This window comes from Lissotriton helveticus, chromosome 5_1, assembly GCF_964261635.1.
Source record: "Lissotriton helveticus chromosome 5_1, aLisHel1.1, whole genome shotgun sequence".
Lineage (NCBI taxonomy): Eukaryota > Metazoa > Chordata > Amphibia > Caudata > Salamandridae > Lissotriton > Lissotriton helveticus.
In genome coordinates, this window is record NC_136065.1 from 753,705,748 (window position 1) to 753,729,069 (window position 23,322).

The 23,322-nt window shown below is 49.9% G+C and overlaps 2 protein-coding genes across 4 annotated transcripts in view; one reads left to right on the plus strand and one right to left on the minus strand.

Annotated features, from left to right (window-relative positions):
• Positions 1-23,322, minus strand: part of ZSWIM8 (zinc finger SWIM-type containing 8) — a 2,353,271-nt gene that overhangs the window by 1,620,312 nt on the left and 709,637 nt on the right. The window lies entirely within an intron of this gene.
• Positions 7,219-8,785, plus strand: LOC144754894 (heterogeneous nuclear ribonucleoprotein A1-like). The gene has a single exon (XM_078643223.1). It carries the CDS (start codon positions 7,272-7,274, stop codon positions 8,406-8,408), a length of 1,137 nt encoding a protein of 378 aa, XP_078499349.1. The 5' UTR covers positions 7,219-7,271; the 3' UTR covers positions 8,409-8,785.

Below are 23,322 nucleotides of genomic sequence, written 5' to 3' on the forward strand. Positions count from 1 at the left end.
CTGTGGAACCGCCGCCGGGCTGCACCACCAGCTGAGGGCCGGGGATTGACGGGCCCTCCGGAGCCCAGGCAGGGTTGCTGCAAGATCCACAGTGATTCTGTGCCGCCACTTGAACAGACTACCGGTGAGTCGCGGCTTGGCTGAGGCGCGAACGGGAACCAGGAGTGTCCCCATCGCTCTGGACAGAATACCGCTGTGAGACCCGGTGAAGACTGAGTGAGCGGGCCTGCGGTGAGCCCGCCATTTTAACGGCGGTTTGACTGTGTGATTCGCGCGGCGGCTGGGACCTGGGCCGACTCCCGCAGTTGGGGGACTGTGTCGCTGGGGTCTCCCTGGTGTAGGGGGGCCCCCCTAGACGTCGCCCTCTAAACCTGCATACTACGCCCCCTGCTGCGGCTAGGACCCGATCCTATCGCACCAGCTCCTTCTCCCTGTTGATGGGACGGATGCCCTGGGACTGCTGGTCGCCTTTATGGGATCCAATGTGGCGAACCACTGCTGAGGGCCGCGGTTCTACCGGTGAGTGAGGAGGCTTTAATATTGCCGCCATTTTGGAGGCCTGGGGCGCCCGCCTGGGACCGCGCTGTGCCTCTATCACCCCCTATCTGCCTGCACTGCTCTGCGGACGATCGTACATAGGCTAGAAGGCCTGACGGAGCTGGATGCACTACGAACCTGTGAAAACCTAAAGCCTACAGCGGCCCTGCTCTTCGCTGTGAGTGCCACCAAGAGGCCTGTTCCACTGTGTATCTCCTCACGCGCCATTCCCCTCTCTGCAAGATGGGGAAAAATGACGCAAAACAGCCCAAGATCACTTTTGAGCAAAAACGCCCCGACAAACCAAATTCGGCGGACCAGGCTGCGGGCACATCGATATCACAGGGTTCAGGCGCGGACATGGACTTTGGGGCACTGATGATGGAGGTTCGTGCGAGCCTCAAGAGTATTGACACCAAACTGGATGCAATGTCCTCACAACTGGAATCTGTTAAAACCAAAGTGGATGCCCACGAAACGAGGCTGGATTGCTTGGAGAACAGGCACACCGAGTGCAGCGAATTTCAGCAACACACCAAACAGCACATCACTAACATCGAAAAAGAACTAGAATCCCTGCGAGCCAAGACGGATGATTTGGAGGCGCGCTCTAGGAGGTCGAACATCCGCATCACGGGAATTCCTGAGACGGACAACACTGGCAAGATGGAGGTGTTTGTGGCGGATCTCCTTCACGAGCTCTTCGACCCACACCTTTCGCAGGTATTCACGGTTGAACGAGCGCACAGATCGCTTGGTAAGGTGCCGGCGCCGGGCACACCGCCCCGTCCCATTCTTGCTAAACTGCTTAATTTCCAAGACAGAGACCTCATACTACGCCTCGCTAGGGAGAAGGGTAAGATTACACATAAAGGTAATAACATCTCATTTTACCCTGACTTTACCCCCCTGGTCCAAGCGGCGCGAAAAGAGTTCCTGCCAGCCAAGAAAATTCTTCTGCAAGCTAACATCAAATACGCACTTTTGTATCCAGCTAAGCTAAGGGTAATTCATGAACACACCTCACACTTTTTTACGGACGCAAAATCAGCACTGAAGTTTGCAAGACACATTAGTGGGCCTGGGGCGAGGCGAAAGTCGCCGAGACTTGAAACTGACTCTGATCGCCTAAGTGATAATGACTAATATGCTAGCATTGATACACTATTGAGCTTTCTATTTCAATTCTAAAGTATTGCTTTACTGCTCTAGCCTCATTTTTTCACCCTATTGTCATGAGTGCCTTGCCTGGATGAGGAGGTATAGTCCGAATTGCTACCCTGTAACGCTGAAGAGACTGCTGGGGCGCACGATTTTTCAGTGTCCTGCTGTGTAATCCTGTTGCGGCCCTATGTACTGATAACCAATTGGGTCATGGAAATTCATACTTGAATGTAGCCACCCTGTGTAAACGGGGGTGTAAGCCTGGAGCACCACGCCTCACGGGGTGTCTCCCTCTGTTTGAGTGTCTAGTTTGCGACACGACATGGGTTTAGATAGTTGGGCTTTGTCACGACCTGATTGGGGGGTTAGTGAGGGTGGGGGGTGGCGGGGGGGTTGAATTGTTTGCTAAATGTTCAAAGTTGGTGCTTTACAGGATACGATCAGATTGCTGGCACACATGCAAAATTTCTACACTCAAATTGGGCTGAGAGGTTTGGTGGAGAGAGGGCGGATACCGGGTTAACAATTGGTGTTCTAAATGTAAAGCGACATGGGGAATGTTAAGCTGTGGACTTGGAACATTAGAGGTTTGGGGGATCATAAGAAGGCCAGATTGATGCATGGCATGCTTGCTAGACACAATGTTGACATATGTTTCTTGCAGGAGACTCATGTAAATTCTAGCCCTTCGTCCAGATTGAAACACTCGAGATGGTCACAGGTGTATTCTGCGATTTATTCAAACTATGCTAGAGGTGTAGCGATACTCATTCGCAGAGGCCTGGACTGGCGAGAGCATGATGTTATACTAGATGGGGAGGGCAGATATGTCATTGTGCATGGTTCTCTACAAGGCAGACCACTAATACTTGCCGCCATTTATGGCCCAAATGTAGATGACCCGGAGTTTTTTAGAAATATCTGGGCCCGGATAACGATGTTGGATTGCTCGCATATTGTCCTAGGGGGGGATTTTAATGTTCCACTAAATGATGCTTTGGACCGGAGAGGTGTGGGCAGGCCTACACACACTGGGGCCAGACAGGCCGTTCTGGATGTGATGGAGGAGGGGGTGTTATCTGACGTGTGGAGGGCTAGACATCCAGCTGACGCTGTGGGTACATGCATAACCAGCCATCATGCAGCCTGGTCCCGACTAGACTACTGGCTGGTTTCACCGGCCGTGGCGTCGTGGACGCTTGACACATCCATACAGGCTAGGTCCCTCTCTGACCATGCCCCCTGCCAGTTAGAATTGAGGATACCCGGGGTCCCTAAACGAGCGTTTGCTTGGCGACTGCCCCCCCATGCCCCCCCATGCCCTAACTGACACGGTCTTCACAGAGGAAATCCGAGCAGATATTGTGCACTATTTTGCAGAAAATGAGGGGTCTACGTCCACGGTAGCTACAGTGTGGGACGCTTTCAAGGCGGTTATCCGCGGACAATGTATTGCTAGGCAAACCGGAGTGCTGCGCTCTATACGGCTCTCGCTGACTAAACTTGAATCGGAACTGCGTGAGCTAGACCTGACATTCTGCCGGGATCCATCTCCGGAAACGGCAGGCCAGATGAAGGCAAAATTGCTAGCCTTTAATGAGGAAGCTCAACGGGAGATTGCCTTCCTGGGAAAGCAGGCCGAGGCCCGTAGATACGGTGAGGGGGACAGGCCGAGCAGGACTCTGGCGCGACTGATAGCTCCTCGCACTCAACCTCACTACATACACTCCATTAAAAATAGTGAAGGGAATATGGTTGTTGGTCAGGAGGGAGTGCTGGAAACGTTTGCTGCATTCTACGAATCTCTATACACCTCCAGGCAACCCACGGTTCCCGAATCTCTGGAAGACTTTTTAGACTCCATTGCCATTGTCTGGTTCAATGACTACCACCGCCAATATATGGACGTCCCCATCACTGTCCAAGATATAGCTCAGGTGATTAAAAGCATGCCTGCGAGCAAGGCCCCGGGCCCAGACGGTCTGACTACGGCCTTCTATAAGGCGTATGCCGAGGAATTGGCGTCCAAACTGCATTCAATCTTTGTTGAAGCCCTGGAGTTGGGCTCCCTACCCGAGACAATGCGTGAAGCTTTAATTATAGCGCTGCTCAAACCAGATAAGGACAGCCTGATCCTAGATTCATACCGTCCTCTCTACTTAATCAACGTAGATGCGAAGATATATGCTAAGATCATTGCGGACAGGCTACAGCCTTTGCTACCGATGGTAGCGCTCCCTGATCAGTCCGGCTTTATACCTGGCAGAGCGACGTCCCATAACCTCAGGACGATTTTTTCCGTTCTTCACTACTTGCATCCTTCTACACAAGCTGCGGTTGTGTTTTTGGATGCTACCAAAGCATTTGATTCACTAGAATGGCCCTTCCTCTTTAGGATTCTGGGCCGAATGGGATTCAGTCCCCTCTTCATAAACTTGATTAAGTTGCTGTACGTCGCACCTAGAGCTAGAGTAAGCATAAATGGGCTTGTCTCGGAGTCATTTGCCATATCCCGCGGGACCAGACAGGGCTGTCCTTTATCCCCGCTATTATTTGCGATAGCAATGGAGCCCCTTGCCGCTCGGATTCGACAACACCACACAGCGAGGGGGATAGGATTCAGTTCACGGAACCTGCTTATATCCTTGTACGCTGATGATGTCACGCTGTATGTTCTCAATCCCTCGGTAAACCTAAACCCCCTATTGCGAGAATTTGTCCGTTTTGAGGGCTTGGCTGGGATATCCATCAACTGGTCGAAGTCTGTAGTCTTCCCTCTCACTGATACCACGCGAGAGACACCCTCTGATTACCCACTACGCTGGGAAGTTGATGCTGTGAAATACCTTGGGGTATGGATAAGCCGTGATTTGCAGGAATTGTGGTCTCTCAATTTTGGGAGAGCAGTAGACTGGCTGGAGGGCAAGGTGGAAATATGGAACAAACTACCCTTATCGCTGGTCGCAAGGATAGCTCTGGCGAAGATGGTTGTCCTCCCAAAGTTTCTCTACTTATTTGTCAATCTTCCCATACCACTGACGGCGCATTTTCATGCAAGAGTGAGATCGCTACTACTGACACTTGTGTGGGCTGGTGGCCAGGCGAGAACGTTTTGGGCGCTACTCACGCTTCCACTGCGGCAGGGCGGTCTGGGGGCTCTGGACATGAAACTATATTCACTATGTGCACAGGCGCAGTTTTTGCACTTCTGGGCTTTTCCCACCCCTTACCAGCCGCATGTTGCGGTAGAGATGGCTGCGGCGGCCCCATCCCCTCTGAACGTAACGTTATATGGCAAGGTGTCTCGCCCTTCAAAAGACGTGGACACGGTGGAACTGCTTCGCTGGACGTGGCGCGAATTGCGAAACAGAGCCTGACTACCCCTACTATATGCGCCAGCGATCCCGCTACGCGGCAACCCTATGTTACCCTGCTTGAGTGAAGGCGGTGGCACAATTAAGCTTCGAGGGCAGACACTACACACATTTGCTGATCTGTACCCTGATGGCACCTTTCGAGACCTGGGTACATGCGAGGAGGGGCACCCGGAGTCATTTTCTGACTTACTTTTATACCACTCACTGAAGGCGTCCTGTAAGGAGATGTGGCCCCAGTTCCCCGACGAACCGCCGCAGCTCGAGGCTCTTCAAAATCTGCTTTCGAGACCCTCCCCCAGAAAACTTGTGTCCCGATTGTACAACTGTATGCAGGACCAATCCCCCGTCATAGTGCCTTCTTCAATGCAGGCTTGGAATGCGGACCTGGAGGAGCCCCTTACAGAGGAACAGTGGGAATTCTGCTGCGGACAACTTACGATGTTATTGCCCAATTACAGGCTGAGATTAGTACATTTTAAGTTTTTGCACAGGTATTACCGCACGCCGATCTCGCTACACCGCATGGGTCTTAGGGAAGACTCTGAATGTTGGAAATGCGGCCGCGAGAATGCCTCTTTTATACATGTGGCATTGAGTTGCCCTAAACTAGAGGAATACTGGCTAGACATCTTCACTGCTATTAACCAGATACTTCATAGGTCAGACACACCGTCCCCGCTCCTGGGGCTACTGGGCTGGGTTCATGACACATTACCCGCGCACAGAAAGCTACATGCGATACTGCTCCTTTTTGCTAAGAGGCAGGTGGCGGTGCACTGGGGTAGGCGAGCGACTCCTTCATTTGCTGCATGGGTTCGGGATGTGACATACGGTAACACACAGCTTGAGCGCTACTGGGAATTGATGCCTTCCGCTTCCAGGCCTAGAGACATCTGGGAGCCCTTTACGCTGTGGACGCGTGAGCACACATCCTCTCCTGACTCTACACAATCGCTACCAGGAGCGATATCCGATGATATGGGATGACCCCACTTTCCCTGCAGCTGCACTCCGCTGCGACAGCGTGCCCTGGGGAGTGGCTGCATTTTATGTGAGCGCTCCAGATATGATGGGGTCATGAGTGTGGCTTTGCGTCTGTACATGGCCGGGGTCTGTTCTGCCTCTCCCGAACACTGTGCCTTCTCCCCCCCCCTGTACGAGTAGACCCCTCTTCTTCCCCTGCGCTTCCATGGTCCCCTCTGCTGTATGGACTTCTGCTTCTGCCGGTATGTTCGCTCTGTGTCGCCCCGCCCAAAGACATTAATACTTCCATACACCCGACCCAATGCCCGTTTGTAGTTTTATCCTATGCACCAGAGTTCGGTTTTATTACTGTATTTTCTTTTTAGGGAGAGGGGGGGGGGAGGGAGGGTGGAGGGAGAAATTGGTGGATAGACGTTCCTTGATTTGAAATGTGCTGCTTTCCGCTCCTTGGGCATTCGTATATATACAGTTAACCTGTTCTCCTTTTCATTACCAATTGCATGCTGCATGTCTATCTGCCTGACAATTGTAAACAATTATGATTTTTTGCTGTTGCATATGCTCATTGTTGATGCGCCTGGGATGCTGCTGCTGCTCATTCATTGCATACTGTGGACTATAATACATCCTTAATGTCGATTTGTTGCTAGATAGCGGCCAGCCTCAGGGTTGTCGGCATGACGCTGTGTGACTGTATTTTGGTCTCAATAAAAACTTTAAAAAAAAAAACAGGGGGTAAATATTGCAGTCAACTATCCCTTCGACGCTGGCCATAATATCCACTCCGAGATAAGTAGCCTTTTCTACCTGTTGAATGTCATCACCCATGCTAACATTCTTAAGCTTTTAAGCTCCTTAATGTTCATGCTGATCACCATGTTAGTTTGGCCTTGAGAAACTTCAAGTTGCATAAGCATAACGGTGAAAAGGTGTTTGCAAAAACGTCAGTAAATTTTGTTGGACTACTCTATCTCAGATGCCTACCTGTTGATATATTCAACTGAAAACAAACAACTGTTAAGAACTTTAACATTTGGAACATTTTAAGTGAACAAAGGAGAAACAACTTAATTAAGAAAAATATAACTCTGATTCAGCAACTTGACTACATCAGTACACTATTCTATACAAATAATATTTGTCAACATAACTTCCTCCTCCTCCTGGGCGAACAGACTAACATCGAAGCGTCTCGCGGCACAAGCAGTAATGGGCGGCCGTGATCACAAGGAGCCGGAGCAGTTGAGGAAACTCTTCATCGGAGGCTTAAGCTTCGAAACAACAGATGACAGCTTAAAGGAACATTTCGAACAATGGGGCAAACTCACCGATTGCTTGGTAATGAGGGACCCACAAACAAAACGTTCCAGGGGATTTGGATTTGTGACTTACTCCTGCGTGGAAGAAGTGGATGCTGCAATGGCAGCTTGGTCACACAAGGTTGATGGACGTATCGTAGAACCAAAGCGAGCAGTGTCACGCGAAGACTCTGCAAGGCCTGGTGCAAACCTGACAGTCAAAAAAATCTTTGTTGGGGGGATTAAGGAAGATACAGAAGAATATAATTTAAGAGACTACTTCGAAGAGTACGGAAAGATCGAAATAATTGAAGTAATGGAAGATCACCGGAGCGGGAGGAAAAGAGGCTTCGCATTTGTAACATTCGATGACCATGATACAGTCGACAAAATTGTTGTTCAGAAACACCATACAATCAATGGGCATAACTGTGAAGTTAAGAAGGCACTTTCCAAACAAGAAATGCAGACGGCTGGTTCTCAAAGAGGTCGTGGTGGTTCAAGCAGTTTTGGTGGTGGCCGAGAAAGCAGCATCGGCAATGGTGGTGGTGGCGGCGGCGGCAACTTCGGTGGTCGTGGAGGAGGAAACTTCAGCAGCCCAGGAGGCTTCGGTGGTGGTGGTGGAAGCCGTGGGTACGGTGGCGGAGATGGATACAACGGCTATGGCAGGGACGGTGGAAACTATGGAGGCGGCTCTGGCTATGGTGGTGGAAGAAGCGGCGGGTATGGTGGTAGTCCTGGTGGTTATGGGAGCCAAGGTGGTGGAGGATATGGTGGTGGTGGTAGCGAAGGCTACGATAACTACAACGAAGGAGGAAACTTTGGTGGCGGTGGAGGCGGTGGCTATGGGGGCAGTGGTGGCTACAACGATTTCGGAAATTATGGTGGCCAACAGCAATCCAACTATGGGCCGATGAAGGGTGGAAGCGGATTTGGTGGTGGACGAAGTTCTGGCAGCAGTCCCTATGGTGGTGGTGGAGGCGGTGGCTACGGAGCAGGTGGTGGAACTGGTGGTGGAAGCGGCGGATATGGTGGCAGAAGGTTTTAATAAGATGCCATAAGGCTACAGTTCTTAGCAGGAGAGCGAGGAGTTGTCAGGAAAGCTGCAGGTTACTTTGAGACAGTCATCCATGTGCATTAGGAGGAACTGTAATCTACCACAGAAGGAGCAATGATCCTAGGCAGAAAAGTTACTGCAGCTTAAACAGGAGAACCTTCTTGTTCAGGACTCATAGCCACAGTTCGCTAAAACAAAAGTGCAGCTGTTGAATACAATGTAGTGTTGATTTAGATGTACATTCCTGAGGTCTTATTTTTTTTATATCTGTTGTAGTTTGTCTTTTATTTTTTCATTACATCAGGTATATTGCCCTGTAAATTGTGATAGTGATGTCAGGAATAAAGAAATTGAGGACTTTAAAAAAAAAAAAAAGAAATAAAAATAACTTTTATGGTGTGTCTATCTATATAACTATGTCACTGTCTGACATTGCAGCTCTGTAAGAAACATCTTTTTCAAAACTAGGACATCATTCTCCTCTTTTAGTTACTCCACGGGAAATACGATGTCAAATGCTTTCTTATTTTTAAAGCTCAAGGTGTGGAATCCAGGTAACCAGTTATGGAGACAGCTTTACTAAATCATTAAGCATTGTGGGCTCCTTATGAATATTAATGTGGCATGATCTCAACAGTGCCCACTTTATTTACATTCTTGTTTAAAATGGCCTCTGGGACCTATGTTGAACTGAATAGCATAATTCAATGTCATGAAGCAGTTTCTCATATTCCAATAAATGATAGTGCTCAAGAATATTTTTCAGACACAAAATCCAAATGCTGCTTAATCAAGATCTCAGCTGTTTTATACTCTGGTACCTTGGGGACCTTTGTCATAGGATTCTCAGATTCATGCATGACTGTGCTTGGTGTTTCCCCTAAGACACTGCAGTCTCTTAGTTGAATCTCTTCATGTTCAACGGTCATATTTGATAGGAACACAGTAGTTGCAGACTATTTACATGGTATTCCTAGTAAATCTTTCATGCCTTCTATCTTTTTGTATTATACGTAAAAAAATAACGAGCCTTTTTGTTTGTATAATCATTATTCTTTTAAACTTTTTCCTTTTATTATGAGTCAAAATTAATGTGTCCTCAGCAAGAACTCACATCATTTGTTTATTCTTTTCCTTTTAGACCTTTTTTCTGCTACCTTTGTAGAGCATGATATCAACTTTTAACTTGATTTAAAGTTTAATTTGTGTTGCTTTTATGATGTAAATACCGCTTGCATGGTGGTAAGTCCACCCTTTTATGATTTTTTTTAAATCAAATAAAGTACTTAAACACTAAACACTCATGCCTTCCGAGAGAAACCGTAAAAGGTTTTTTTGCCATTGACAGTTACATTCTTTGCTCTCTCACCAACATTTTTATATTTCAGAAAACAAAACTGTATTCTGCCTACAACGTGTCACCACAATTTGCCCACCATAGCCATGCTCTCTTCAGTCTACAACTTTAACTCCACAAGGAAGACCCTCTGAGTTTCATGCAATTTGGTTGCTTTTGGAGTGGCAAAACTTCCAATCTGATCTTGATGAAGAGGGGGCAAGAAATTTAATTGTGACAAAGAGTCAAGAGGGGGAGGGGCTGGTTTTAGGCATGCCACTAATAGGACACATACTTGACTGTTGTTGAGGACAATTCAACATCTAACCAATGCCTATCATATGAATCTATCACAGATTTGGATTGATTACTACTACAAAACTTGCGGGGCAACAGCCAGCAAATATCCAGTGTTTAGAGTTAAAAATGTAATACATTATTGTCAACTACTACAAATAGTTTACACTATACATAGGGCTGGGGGTGTGGCCAAGATGGTGGCCGAGTAGGACGTGCCTACTCGCCGCTCCGGTCCTTCACATGGGCCCCAAGCTCAACAGCAACATATAGCTGACCCTGGGAGATGAAGAAATATCGCTGACACCCCCTGCGAATGACCCTGCCGCATTGTGGGCCGGCGGGGGGGGGTGGAGGAGGCGAGGTGCAGGCCCCGGGGGACCACGACTGTCACTCCCACAATGCTGGGCCTTCGGGTCAATAGGCCGGAGGCTAGCATACAAAGTTTACTGGAGCCTGCGCGGGCTCGCGCACTCAGGCTGTAGAGTGCTGGGCAGCGATGGATCCGGGCCGCAGTGTACAAGGAACCCCGGCGAGGTGGAGCGAGCCCTGCTGCGTGATCAAGTCCGGAGAGTAGAAGTGTGCCGGCCCAGCTGAAGACCTGAAGACCCGTACCCCTCCTTGGGGAAATTCAGTGTACTCCCTCGACCCCAGGACATCAGCGGCCAGCCTGTGGGAGTCCTGAAGGAGGTTAGGCAGCCCAAGTGGGAGACAGGGAGAGGGAGCGGGGCTCCCCTCTCCCTCAGCAACTCCGATCCCCAGCCAGCGCCGAGGCCGAGAGCAGAGCGGGCAGGTGACCTCCGACCGCAGAGCCCGAGGGGGAAGCCTACAGGGACAGGAGCTGGCACACAGGGCAGGTGCCTCGAACATAGGGTGTGGAGTGGGCAGCAGGGCTCACTCCCTGGAGCACAGGAGTGGGCTGGATTGTGTTTTAGCACCTCATTTCCCCCAGACATGCAGCGGGAGGCGGAGGTGCACAGAGAAGGCCTTGTAGGCCCGAAGACACCGGCGAGTGAGTTAACTTATGGCTCCGTGAAGGGCTCCAGAGCACATCTGATGACCCTGAGTGGTGCGACGGCCTAGGGAGATACAGCGTAGACAGGCCGGGCCAAGTGGGCTCACAACTGCAGGTAATACCCGGGAGGAGGAAGACCGGTGCAGCAGGTCCCGAGATAGTCGGGGTAGCCCTTGTGCGCTTGCCAGGGCCAACTGTTGGGCAACGTCTGGGAGACCAAAGCGAGCAGGCTGGCCGGCCCACAACTACTGCCCCCTTCAGGAGAGCAGACAGAGTACGGCGAGGGGAGAAGACTGTCTACGCATGCCCTGAGACGTTTGCGGCCTAGCTTCGGTGTTGGATGGTGCAGTGACGGATTGCTCTGAGAAACTCAGAGGTTGAGCGGGGGTCGAAGTCACCCTTTATTGATTCAGCTGCTCTTGGCCTCGAGCCCTGAAACCAAAGCCCAGAGTACGGACATAAGAGGAGAGACTTTAAACCATGGCGACCAACAAGGCGAAGAAGGAGCGTTCAGTAAAGGATCTCTTTCTTGAAACCAGCCCTGGAGGGGCAGAGGCAGCCCCATCCTCGAGTGGACACTCAGTAGACCACGAGCAGGGTGACGCTGAAGGACCTGTCACGTGCGCCTTCCTTGAATCTTTATTCGCCTCTCTGAAAGGGGAATTCCATGCCATGAAGAAAGAGATATCCATGGAACTCCGGGAATTGCGAAGTGACAGACTAAGTTGGCGAAAGAGTGGACACACTGGAGACACAGGCCTCAACAATGGATGAAGAGATTGACCAGCTTCAACAGGTCCTCCACCTTCAAGACCAGCAACTAGACCTTCAGGTCCCCGCGGAGGAACTCAAGAACCGCTCCAGACGGAACAATGTATGAATCCGAGCAGTCCCTCAGGGAGTGGAAGGGCAGGACATAGAAGCCTTCGTGGAAGAACTCTTCTGATTCATCTTGGGAGCTCCTCCAGAGCAGCGGATCAAATTGGATCAGACCCACCGAGTGGGGCCTAGGAGACCGGCGACCGCTCCCCCTCCGGACATCCTAACGTGCGTCCATGATTTTCAGCTAAAAGAACGGATTCTCTGGGAAGCACGCTACAAGCACCCTATAAACTTTCGCTGATCCAGGCCTCTCCTGTATCACGACTTAGCCGCATCGACCCTGCAAAAAAGAAGGGAGTTGAGGCCGATCACAACATTCTTGCCCTCCAAAGACATTTCCTGTTCCTGGGGGCACCCCTTCCGGATAATTTTTAAGTGGGATGGCAAGCCACGTCAAATTCACTCACTGCAGAAAGCCAAAACACTAATCAACTGCCTGAAGATGACGCGGGGGCCCACCACAGGATGACACTGGAGGATGACACTGGAGGATGACGTACTGGAGCAGAAAGATGGAGACAGACAGAAGTACCACCTGCGCCTCCTACCTGAACCCGAGACGATGGACAAAGAAAGAAAAGCAGTTATTGCAACACTGGAAGAGCACTTAGCTGCCGCAGAGTGAAGACCGCAAGGACTTTGGGGGCGAATGGAAGAGGTGGTGGCACATCCGGGTCTATGAAACTGGGGCTTCAGTGGGATGGGGCGGTGTATTGGGTCCTGCTGAACATCTCACGTCTCTCCATGGGGTTTGGGTCCCAGGACAATCACAGACTTCGTAAGTTACTCTTAAGTTTTGAATGTTCTGCATTTGGGATAATGGGGTTCCCTCCTACTCCTACTAAATATGCAAGAACTTGGAGATACATATGTAAGGATGACCATTGGGTACTCAGAGTTGGCACAAGCATGGCTATTCCCAGGTTGGGGTTGGGTCTGGGTTCACAGTTCCTTCATGCGCATTCTGACATCCACTATTATGACAGCCGACATTAAAATGTTAGCGCTTAATGTTAAAAGCCTTAATAGCCCACTTAAGAGGCGAGCAGTCCTGTCGTTCCTAGAAAACTCTGACGCCCACATTTGTCTCCTTCAGGAGACGCACCTCCTGGCAAAAGACACTCCGATTACAGTCTAGGGCATTCCCTCACCAGTTGTTCTCATCTCATTCCTCTAAGACAGCAGGGGAGGGTATTCTGGTCTCTGCTAGGCTCCAGGGTAAAATTGGCCTTAAACAGGCCAACATCAAGAGCAGACTCTTAGCATACGCCTTCATACTGGGTCGGGTCCCTATTACAATAGCTACAGTTTATGTCCCCAATGATGGACAGGAGGGGTTCCTCCGGGACGTGATTCAAGAGCTGTCAGGCTACCCTGATAGATCAATTCTTCTGGGAGGGGACTTTAACTTGGCCTTTGACAACAAACTGGATGGATCATGTCAGCGCACAGGGCAGACAGGTGCCCTCACTGAGAAAGGGAGGCAACTACTATCCGAGGCAGGGCTTACAGATGTTTGGCGGTTACACCACCCGTCCTCCAGAGAGTACACATTCTAATCAGATTCCGACAAAACATACGCCAAAATAGATTACATGCTGACATTGGATACACAGACACAACAGACGCAAAAGGTGGAGATCCTTCCATGCCCCCAGTCTGATCACTCAGCTGTGTGCATATATCTGTCCCTTCCCCACTACGGCTCGCCTCGAAGCCTTTGGCGCCTTAGAGAGATGATGATGATGTAGCGCCCCTCTATAATCAAGCTGATCATCAAAGCTATAACTGACTATCTGGCCATCAACAACACTCCCGATACATCGATTGCAATCCTGTGGGACGCCCTGAAGGCGGTGGTGAGGGGGTAGTTTCTAGCGATATCCGCAGACGATAACACGACCAGCAGAGAGAAAACAGAGCAGATCTTGAATGCAGTTCTGGAATCGGAATGCATCCACCAGATAAAAGGGGCACCTAGGGTCTGGAAACAACTCAAAACAGCGAGAGCCCAATTGGTGGGCCTCGATTTAGATATGATGCTCTCCGACATGCCTTTTATGTAGTGTGGGATAGAAACGGGAGGCTCTTAGCCAACAGACTGAGGCCGCAGAGGCAGACATCTAACATCTCCATGGTAATATATCAGCTAGGACAGGAGCAAACTACTGATCAGGGCATTGCGGAGGCATTTAGACAGTTCTATGCGTCCTTATACGGGGCTCAGAAATTACCGGAGGAGGGCCTAGTCCGATATTTACAAGGGGTGAACACTGCTGAGCTAGTCCCGAGTCAAGCTGCGGATCTCAAATCCCCAATTAGGCTGGAGGAAGTTATCTCCGCGTATCTAAATTAAAACCGCATAAATCACGGGGTCCGGACGTAGTTTCTTCTACTGTTTTTAAACCTTTTGCACTACACTGGCCCCGTTGTTGGTGAGGGTATACAACTCGATCGGGGCGTCCACCCCCATTCCATCACCGATGTTGGAGGCATTGGTGACAATAATTCCTAAAGCAGGTAAGGACAAACAACATTGTGTGTCGTATCGCCCTATTTCCCTCCTCAATGTAGATCTAAAGATTTTCACTGGGATCTTGGCACAGAGACTCTCCCCTCACCTACCAGGGTTGATAGACCCTGATCAGTCGGGTTTCATCCCTGGGCGTCAGTGTTCAGACAACACAAAACCGTCTTACACTTAGTAGACAAATCTGAACACTTCGTTGTCGAGCGCAGGGTTCACTGGCTGTATCTCAAGGCAACCCTAATCTATTTCGGCTTGCCACAGCATTTTATTGAATGGGTGCTAGGCAGCTTCACTAATCCCTACGCTCGGCGTGTGTGAACAGTCTCATTTCAAATACCTTCCCCATCCAAAAAGGAACAAGATACCGTTGCCCACTGTCGACACTCTTGTTCGCCTTGTACATGAAGCCTATGGCTCACAGGGTTCAGGATGACCCCTTAATTTGAGGGTTATAATTCGGGGGTGAAGAGCATAAAATTAGCCTCTATGCCGATGATGTGGTAGCCAACTTGGAGAAACCAAGGGAATCTCTTCCAGCTTTATTTGCAGAGCTTAAATGCTTCGCCCAAGTGTCAGTCTTCAAGGTCAACTTGCACAAGTCCCAATCCCTCAACTTTATCTCTCGCCCATGACACCTTGGGAGTGCTTCAGCGGTCAAACTAAATTCACTGGGCGCAAGACTCAATACCCTACCTGGGTTTGCAGCTCACGGGCAGTATCCATCGAACTAATTCTCTGAGTTAGTCGGCACTACTGTGGCACTTGAGAGACTACCTTCATAAGTGGAGGCCCCACTCACCGTCGAGGTTGGGTCGTATCGCGGCAATACAAATGACCATACTCCCTAAGATAATATACTTATTTTAGACAGTCCCACTTGTTCCCCCTTCGGGCGTACTACACTCACTACAGAGGGAATTGGAGCGCTTTATATGGCTAGACCGGCAGCCTAGACTGCGTAGTGAGTTAAGTTACAGGGACCCTGCTGAGGGAGAACTGGGAGTTCCCCATCTGCAAGCCTATTGGTGGGCGTTCAGCTGAGACCGCTGGTAGAGTGGTCTCGCCCGGAGTCCGAGAAACACTGGTTGTTTATGGACAGGGCTCTAGCTAAGCAGCCCCTTTGGAGGGGTCCCCTTCCTTACTAGAGCTGCCAGACCCTGGAACTTACACCTTTCTAAGGTGACTCACTCCACCCTACTAGCCTGGCCAGCTCCCAGGGCCTCACAACCTTTCCATCCCTAATCATACCTACAGTTACCAATCCAGCAGGGAAGGACTCGACAGGGTTCATACACTGGACTAGAGAAGGCCAGCGCTCAATAGGACATGTCTTTGACAAAACAGGCCCCCTGACTTTCTCTGACTTTCGCAGGGAACAGGACCTCCAGGAGACGGAACGCTATCACTATTTACAGATCCGACCTTGGGTGATGCATCCAGAGGTGCAGGAAGGTGCAGGAAGACCACTCACACCTTTCAAGAAGTGGCTACTCAAGAGGCACACAGACACTCGCCTAACATCAGACTTATACAAACTCATCAAGCGCCACACCCTAGCACTAGGAAGTCTCTCGGTCAGTTACGAATGGAAGGGTAACTGGGCAGATCACTGTTGCAGAAAGAATGGTCAGACATATACTGTAGAGCCTGGCACACAGCATGTAATGTGGCAAGCATTGAAACGGCCACGAAAATAGCCACCTACTAGTACCTAACCCCCCGACTTCACAGAGGAAACCCATCACGAAGTCCTCAATGTAGGAGGGCATGCTGCTCGCTGGGCACTCTGTCACACCTTTTATGGGACTGTTCCCACTTAGCGGGCTATTGGAAGCAGATACTAGTTTTTGTTTTTTTTATAAATCTGTTTTTATTCAGTTTTTGAATATTACATCAGCATGGAAAATAACATGTATCACACAAAAATGAGCCATGTAGTAAACCATCCATCTACATGAGATAAACATTACGATTGATCAGCGGTTCATACCACACATGTGCTTGACGTTATTGCAGACACAGCTACAGGTTGAGTCTTGTATATTGTGTATTGTCAGCAGGGATAACCGTCGTCATGCGCTGAACATAGTTCTTTTTCCACACTGTGTAAAAACTTGCAGATGGTACAGTTCGAGCAAGTGCACAGATGTTATAAATCAACAGAAAACAACCAACAAGAGTTTTTTAAAATCATTTTTGCAGTAAGCATACAATGTATTCATAGCATATTCATATCGAGTCTGCAGTTAGCTAAAAAAAAAACGAAGACCCATCAGTGAAATACAACAAAACACAGTCAAGGGATACTTTGATTACATACTGTACAGCGCCTTACATCCATCAGTAAACTCACAGATCTGCCACCATGTGTTATATCGTCTAATTATACCAGTTACACCGCACATGTAGTGTCTCAATAGCACCAGCATCGTCCCTCCCCCATTATCTGCACTCACAGTTCCCCGTCAGCGTGTGCGTCACTGCTTGTTAGTAAGTATTCTCGTAGTGGGGCCCAAATGTCCCTGGGCTTGGATGAGGTGGGAAGTTCTTCTGCATACATCTCTAGTTGGTCTCTGCAGTATACCATGTCTTTCAACCACCTCTCAATTTTGGGGCACCCTCTGCAGTCCCATGTAAACAGAACCCTTCTCTTCGCCAGTAGTAGGGCCACATGTATGAATCTCCCCAATACACCTTTTAGCAGAGGAGCATGCCCCAGCAAGCATAACGCCGGGGCATTTTGCAACGCAGCACCTGTCATTGTCGCCAGAGTGGATAATACCTTTTCCCAGTAAGTGTGCACAGCTCCGCATTCCCAAGCTAAATGTATGAACCCAGCAGGGTCGAATCCACACCGTCTGCACCTTCCCGCATTCCGTAACCCCATCCTCCATAACCTGTGAGGAGTGTGGTATGTTTGATGTATGAATTTTATATGTATAATTCGCAGGTTACTGTTAGAGGTCAATCTCCCAGTTATAGAGCATATTCGCGTCCACTCATCCTCAGTTAATGGGGGGTCTAACACTTCGTTCCACCGAACTAGACTGGGATCTACACCTTGTGGTTCGTCGTTTTGAACGGCTTTATACAGTCTGGTGATCAGTTTTTTCTTTGTGGGGGCCACAATGGTCAGCTTGAGCGCCGATGACGTCTCTGGTTCCGCCGGAAAACTAGCATAATGAGCCTTAACCTTCCGCCGTAGTCTATAGCAGGTGAATTGAAATAGCAGTGTCGGGTTTTTGATATAGGATAGGTCTTCCCCAGTGACATATGTGCCCTCTGGAAATAGATCTCCCATGTTTGCAATTCCAGCCTCTCGAAGGGCCTGTACCGAGCCTCTATCTTGTGCTACCGTTAAAGCAGCATGCCCCTCAATGGGCATTGCAGGTGCGTATAATGGAAGCTTGTGTGTTTTCCGCCCAATCGCCTGCCAGGCCGCTGTGGTAATATTGATAGTGTTAATTTCTGATCTCGGCGTGTGTCTACGGGAGTGTGTTACAATGCCCCTTAGCAGTGTAGGGTGAGCGTCAACCTGTTCTACCGCTACATGTGGCGTGAAGGCGTGGGGTTTGTACCAGTAATATGCGTATTGTGCTTGGCAATATAGGTAGTCCACATAAATGTCTGGTGCTTTGAACCCTCCCCTCTCGTATGGCAATGTCAGTGTGTGCCAACTTATCCTCGGTTGCTTTGCGCCCCATACTAGCCGTAATAACTGTGTTTGAACAGTTTTTAAAAATTGTGTCGTCAGCGGAACTGGGACATTGCAGAACAGATACAGAAGCTTAGGCAGTATTACCATCTTGATGACGGATATTCTGTCCGCCAATGACAGTGGTAGGCCCAGCCATCTGTCTATTTGTGTGACTAGAGCTACGTAGGCTGCACCGTAGTTTTCAGTGATAACCACTTCCGGGTCTCTGTGGATCCACACCCCCAAATATTTTACAGGACTATCTGACCATACTAGTGGGTACTCGACTATGGGAGGTGTGGTTATAGCAGTGAGCAGGATGATTACGGACTTACTCCAGTTTATGTGGAGACCCGAATGTAGACTAAACTTGACCTATTCACGAAGGAGAGGAGATAGATATCGGGTCGGTTCACGGACATACAGGACCATATCATCCGCATATAGGGATATTCCCACCGGCCGGTTGTTGAAGTTAAGCGCCGCGGCTCTATGTATCTGCCGAATTTTACACGCCAGGGGTTCCAGTACGATGGCAAATAAGAGTGGGGATAACGGGCATCCCTGCCGCGTGCCCCTCTCTATGGCAAACGGCTCTGACGTGTCTCCTCCTATCCGAACCCTTGCAGACGGGTCGGTGTATAATAGTTGGATCCAGTTTACGAACATGGGAGGGAACCCCATCCTGAACAGTATTTGTATCATATAGCCCCATTCTATGGAGTCGAATGCCTTTGCGGGATCTAAAAGCACCGCAACTGCCTGTAAGTCTGGATTCAATACATCGAGCATGGCAAAGATGGTGAGCAAATTAAGAGATGTGGAGCGGTCTGGAATGAACCCCGCTTGGTCAGGTAGGACCAGGAGGGGCACGAGAGGCTGTAGCTTCGTAGCAAGTATCTTAGCCAGTATTTTGGCATCTATGTTAATAAGTGATAGTGGACGATAGGATTCGCAACTGTCAGGGGATTTGTCTTTCTTCAATAGCGTTATGATCATTGCCTGCCGTAAAGAGGGGGGGAGCTTCCCCGTCTCATAAGCCTCTGCATACATTGCCAAAATATGCGGAGAAAGAATGGCAGCATGCGCCTTGTAGAATTCTGCGGTTAACCCGTCAGGACATGGTGCTTTCCAATTCGGGAGCGATTTTATAGCTTCAGTCACATCCTCTGCGTCAATTGGTAGACTAAGATATTTCCTATGTACATCTGAGAGCCACGCATAGGCAATGTCCTCTAAGTACATATTGAGATCTCTCTCACTAGAACCGCCGCTAGAAGAGTAAAGCAAGCTATAAAAATTATGGAACTGCTCCACTATGGCCGGGGGAGGCGGGTGGGGGTGGGGGGGTGGGGAGTATTGTGCCTGCCCCGTGCTGTCCACAATCCGCTCAACTGGGAGTTGAGCAGCTCTGTAGTGTAACCTACCCGCTAGTGACCTACTCGGACGTCCTCCCTCTCCATAGCGCCTAGCAACCTGTCGCTTCGATAAATATCTCACCTCTGTTTCTGCCAATTCGTTATACTCATCAATGAGCTCGTGTATGTTTGCTAATATATCCGTAGAGGGCACCCTGCCATATTGAGCTTCGAGCGCGCTTAGGTTCTTCTCCAACGTGCTCAATCTACCGCGTATATCTTTTAAAATTCCTGCTGACGTGCTAATACAGGTTCCTCTTATGGTGACATTAAAGGCTTCCCATAATATCTCTTGACTATCTACTGTCCCAACGTGCGTTTCGAAGTATTGCACAATGGCAGTTCTAATCGTGTCCGCAAATATTGGATCTAATAGTGCCTCTGCTCTGAACCGCCACGTAAATGGCTTTCGCGGATTTTGTGGAATACTAAGTGTAAGAATTACTGGGTTTTGGTCTGAAAGCGTTCTGGGCAGAGTTCGTACATCCGTCACCCATTCATTTGCTCCCTCACTAATCAACCAGTAATCTAGCCTGGGCCACCCGTTTGTCGCCGGTGTGATATGTGTACCTGCCACTGTCTCTGTATGCCTGCGTCGCCACACATCCACTAGTCCAAACTCAAGCATTCCGTCTTTCACACATGCTGCAACTCTGACCATCCTAGCCCCTTGTGGATTCGATTTATCTAGCTTAGGATCCAGGTGTGTGTTGAGATCTCCTCCCCAAAGGAGTACCGTGTCAGGCCATGTGCGCAAGGTCTTAAACATGTTTAAATACGCGGTTGTATCATCAACGACTGAACCATAAAAACTTACAATCGTCACCATAACGTGCCCCAATTTCCCAAGTACCATCGCCCACCGGCCTTCCTCATCTGTACTGGCATCCAACGCCTGAAAGACCACTCCCTTTTTTATTAATATGAGGACTCCTCTCGAGTCTGAAGACTAGGACGACGCCAGCCTATAGGATGCCCACTTCCTAGCCACTTTGTCCTCCGTCACTTTAGTCAGGTGAGTTTCCTGCAATAGTGCTATTGTGACGTTGTGCCGGTCCAGCTGTGCGAGTGTCTGTCGTATCTTTTGTGGTGTATTAAGCCCTCTTACATTCCAGGTGATAGCTTTATATATTGCTCCTGTCATGGTGGATTGTGATATATGACCTTGTGTACAGCAGCCTTGTCCGCGTGTAAGTGCACCCATCTGTCATAACCTTGTGTGACATCGTGTATAAACTCAAGTACCCCTGAACTGTAATAGTACAAAACATCCCTCCCTCCCCCCTCCCACTTCAGCACACCCAAAACGCTAAAGACATTACCCCCATTCAACTCCCTGCATAACAATAACTCAATTAACCAGAAGTCCCATCGGGGATTACCCATCGGGGGTCGTGACAGCTGTGCCCGCTCCCAGGTTAACAGGGGGAGGGGAGCCATCGATGTCTTGTGCGTTCCGCCAATCTCGCATTCTACAGCAGTTCCAGACCCACCCGCTATGTATCTCGCCCCACCATTTCTGTCATTGTTACATTTGCATTCGTGACATGCTACCCTTCACTCACAACTTTACATCCCTGGTATCACTCTGATTCCAAACAAGGCCCACCCTAGGACCCTCTTACTACTCAGTCATCAACGTCCGATGTAGGCGATGCATCCTGTTGCTGTTGTTGGCGCCTCAATTGTCTTGCATATTCCATAGCCTGTTTAGGATATGTGAATATTTTCCCTTTCTCCGTTGTTCCAATTCGCAGCCGTGCGGGATATAACATAGCATATGGTATCTGTTCCTTTAGAAATAGTTTCTTGACTGTTTGAAACTCTTTGCGGGCTGCTTGGACACTGGCTATGAAGTCCGGGTAAAACAATAGCGTGTTTCCTTGGTATGTAATCGAACCTTTTTGCCGAGTGATACGGAGTACTGTGTCTCTATCACGAAAGTTCAGTAGGCGGGCGATAATAGGCCTTGGTGGTGTCCCGGGAGGAGGCCGTGCCGCTAGAGATCTGTGTGCTCGTTCAACTGCGAACAACGGAAAAAGTTCATTCTTACCACATATTTCCTGCAGAAGAGCCTCGATGTAATCTTCCAACCTCCCTACGTTTGTGGACTCTGGCAGACCCAGTACGCGAATATTGTTGCGGCAGGAGCGCGCTTCGATGTCATCATTCTTGGCCTGTATTACTGCCAGCAGCTTGGTTATGTCATTCTTCTTATCCGCCACTTGTTGTAGGCCATCTTCCGCATCTGAGATGCGCTGCTCAGCCTCATTCAGCCGGACTGTGTGCTTATCGAGTTTCGACGAGAACTGATCCATCCTGCCATTTAAAGCTTCTATCTTCCCGTCAATGGCCTGTAAACTGGCCTGTATAGCTGCCAGGGATTTCTCAAGGGCTGAATTAGGCGCCGCGATTGAATCTTGTTCAGAGTCTGACGTTGGGGCCTGTCCCGGTTTTCCCCCCTTTTGCAGTTCAAATGTTAACTTAGGTTGGTTCTTTCGGGCTTTCCCATTTTGTACGCCCAGCACCTTGCCTTCTATATATGTATGTCCGCACAAAGCCTCACGTCTTCGGGGGGTGCCTGGTGCCTACTCTGCTCTGTGCGCTCGTTGGACGCGCAGATCTCCTGTGGATGGCTGTCGCGCCAGAGGCACTCAAAGCCCCTCCCCTGGGCAGACCGCGCCATCAGCAGCGCACCTACCACGTGGCCGGTTTGAAAATGGCGCCTGTTGTGGAGAGCCAGCAGGGCGACGGGCCACACCTAGGCCAGCCGTTCCGCAGCAGCTGTCCTTACGCTCCTCATGAATACATGTGCAGTGTAGCCTCCTGAGTGCCCCTGCTACGCCCCAAAGACTTGCTTAAGCCACGATGTTGCCCACTCACCACTCGTATTGTTTCTGGACCGTGGTGTGTTGGAAGTGGGGGGAAGGACTTTCAGGTGTAATGAAATAAATTATCCCCGCTCGTGCCAGCACCCCCCGTTGTGTGGCTGCTATCCTACCGCAGGGCCATATACATCAAAAGCAAAGCGCCGTCTTTATTGTGACTCCAGTGTCCGCCCTGCTTAATTAGTGCATTTCTTCCCAACCCCTCAGTGAAAGAACGGGGGGGCTCGTCTCACCGTGCTATCTGCTGTAGGTCGTTAATCCACTGGGGGCCTGCGCTTCTGCCGCGTGTGCGACCCGTCCTGACCTACTCCCCAGATAGGTCGTCCGATGCCCGCGATTCAAGCCGTGGCTTCACACCTGGCCGTGGCCTGCACTGGGCCCGTGCGCCGGGGAGTCGCGTAGGTCTGTGTCCGGGTCTTCCCTCTTAGCCGCCACGGACCTCTGCTCCACGGATCACAGTGTTCGCTTCTTACGCCTGCACGATCTGACACTGCGGCGAAGCAAGTCCTGAAGGGGTCTCCAGCGTAGCCGGCGGTCGCTCACAATCCGTCTCTGCGCTTCTACAACTTCAGGCAGTCGCCTTGATTATTCGAGCGCCACCATTGTCGGCAGGACCCAGTCAGCTCCTCACCGGTCTCGCACTCACAGCAGTCCCCTCCGCTGTCGTCGCCGATCTGTCTCCGGTGTCTCTAAAGTCTCCCCAGTCCACGAGCGAGGGTGGGTCCGCCGAACAGCGAGATTAGGGCAAGGATTTTGTAGGATAGGTTATGATGGCTGGCGGAGCTGCACTACAGTGCGGCCATTGTCGCCGAGCTCCAAGCCACGCCCAACAAACAAAAGTT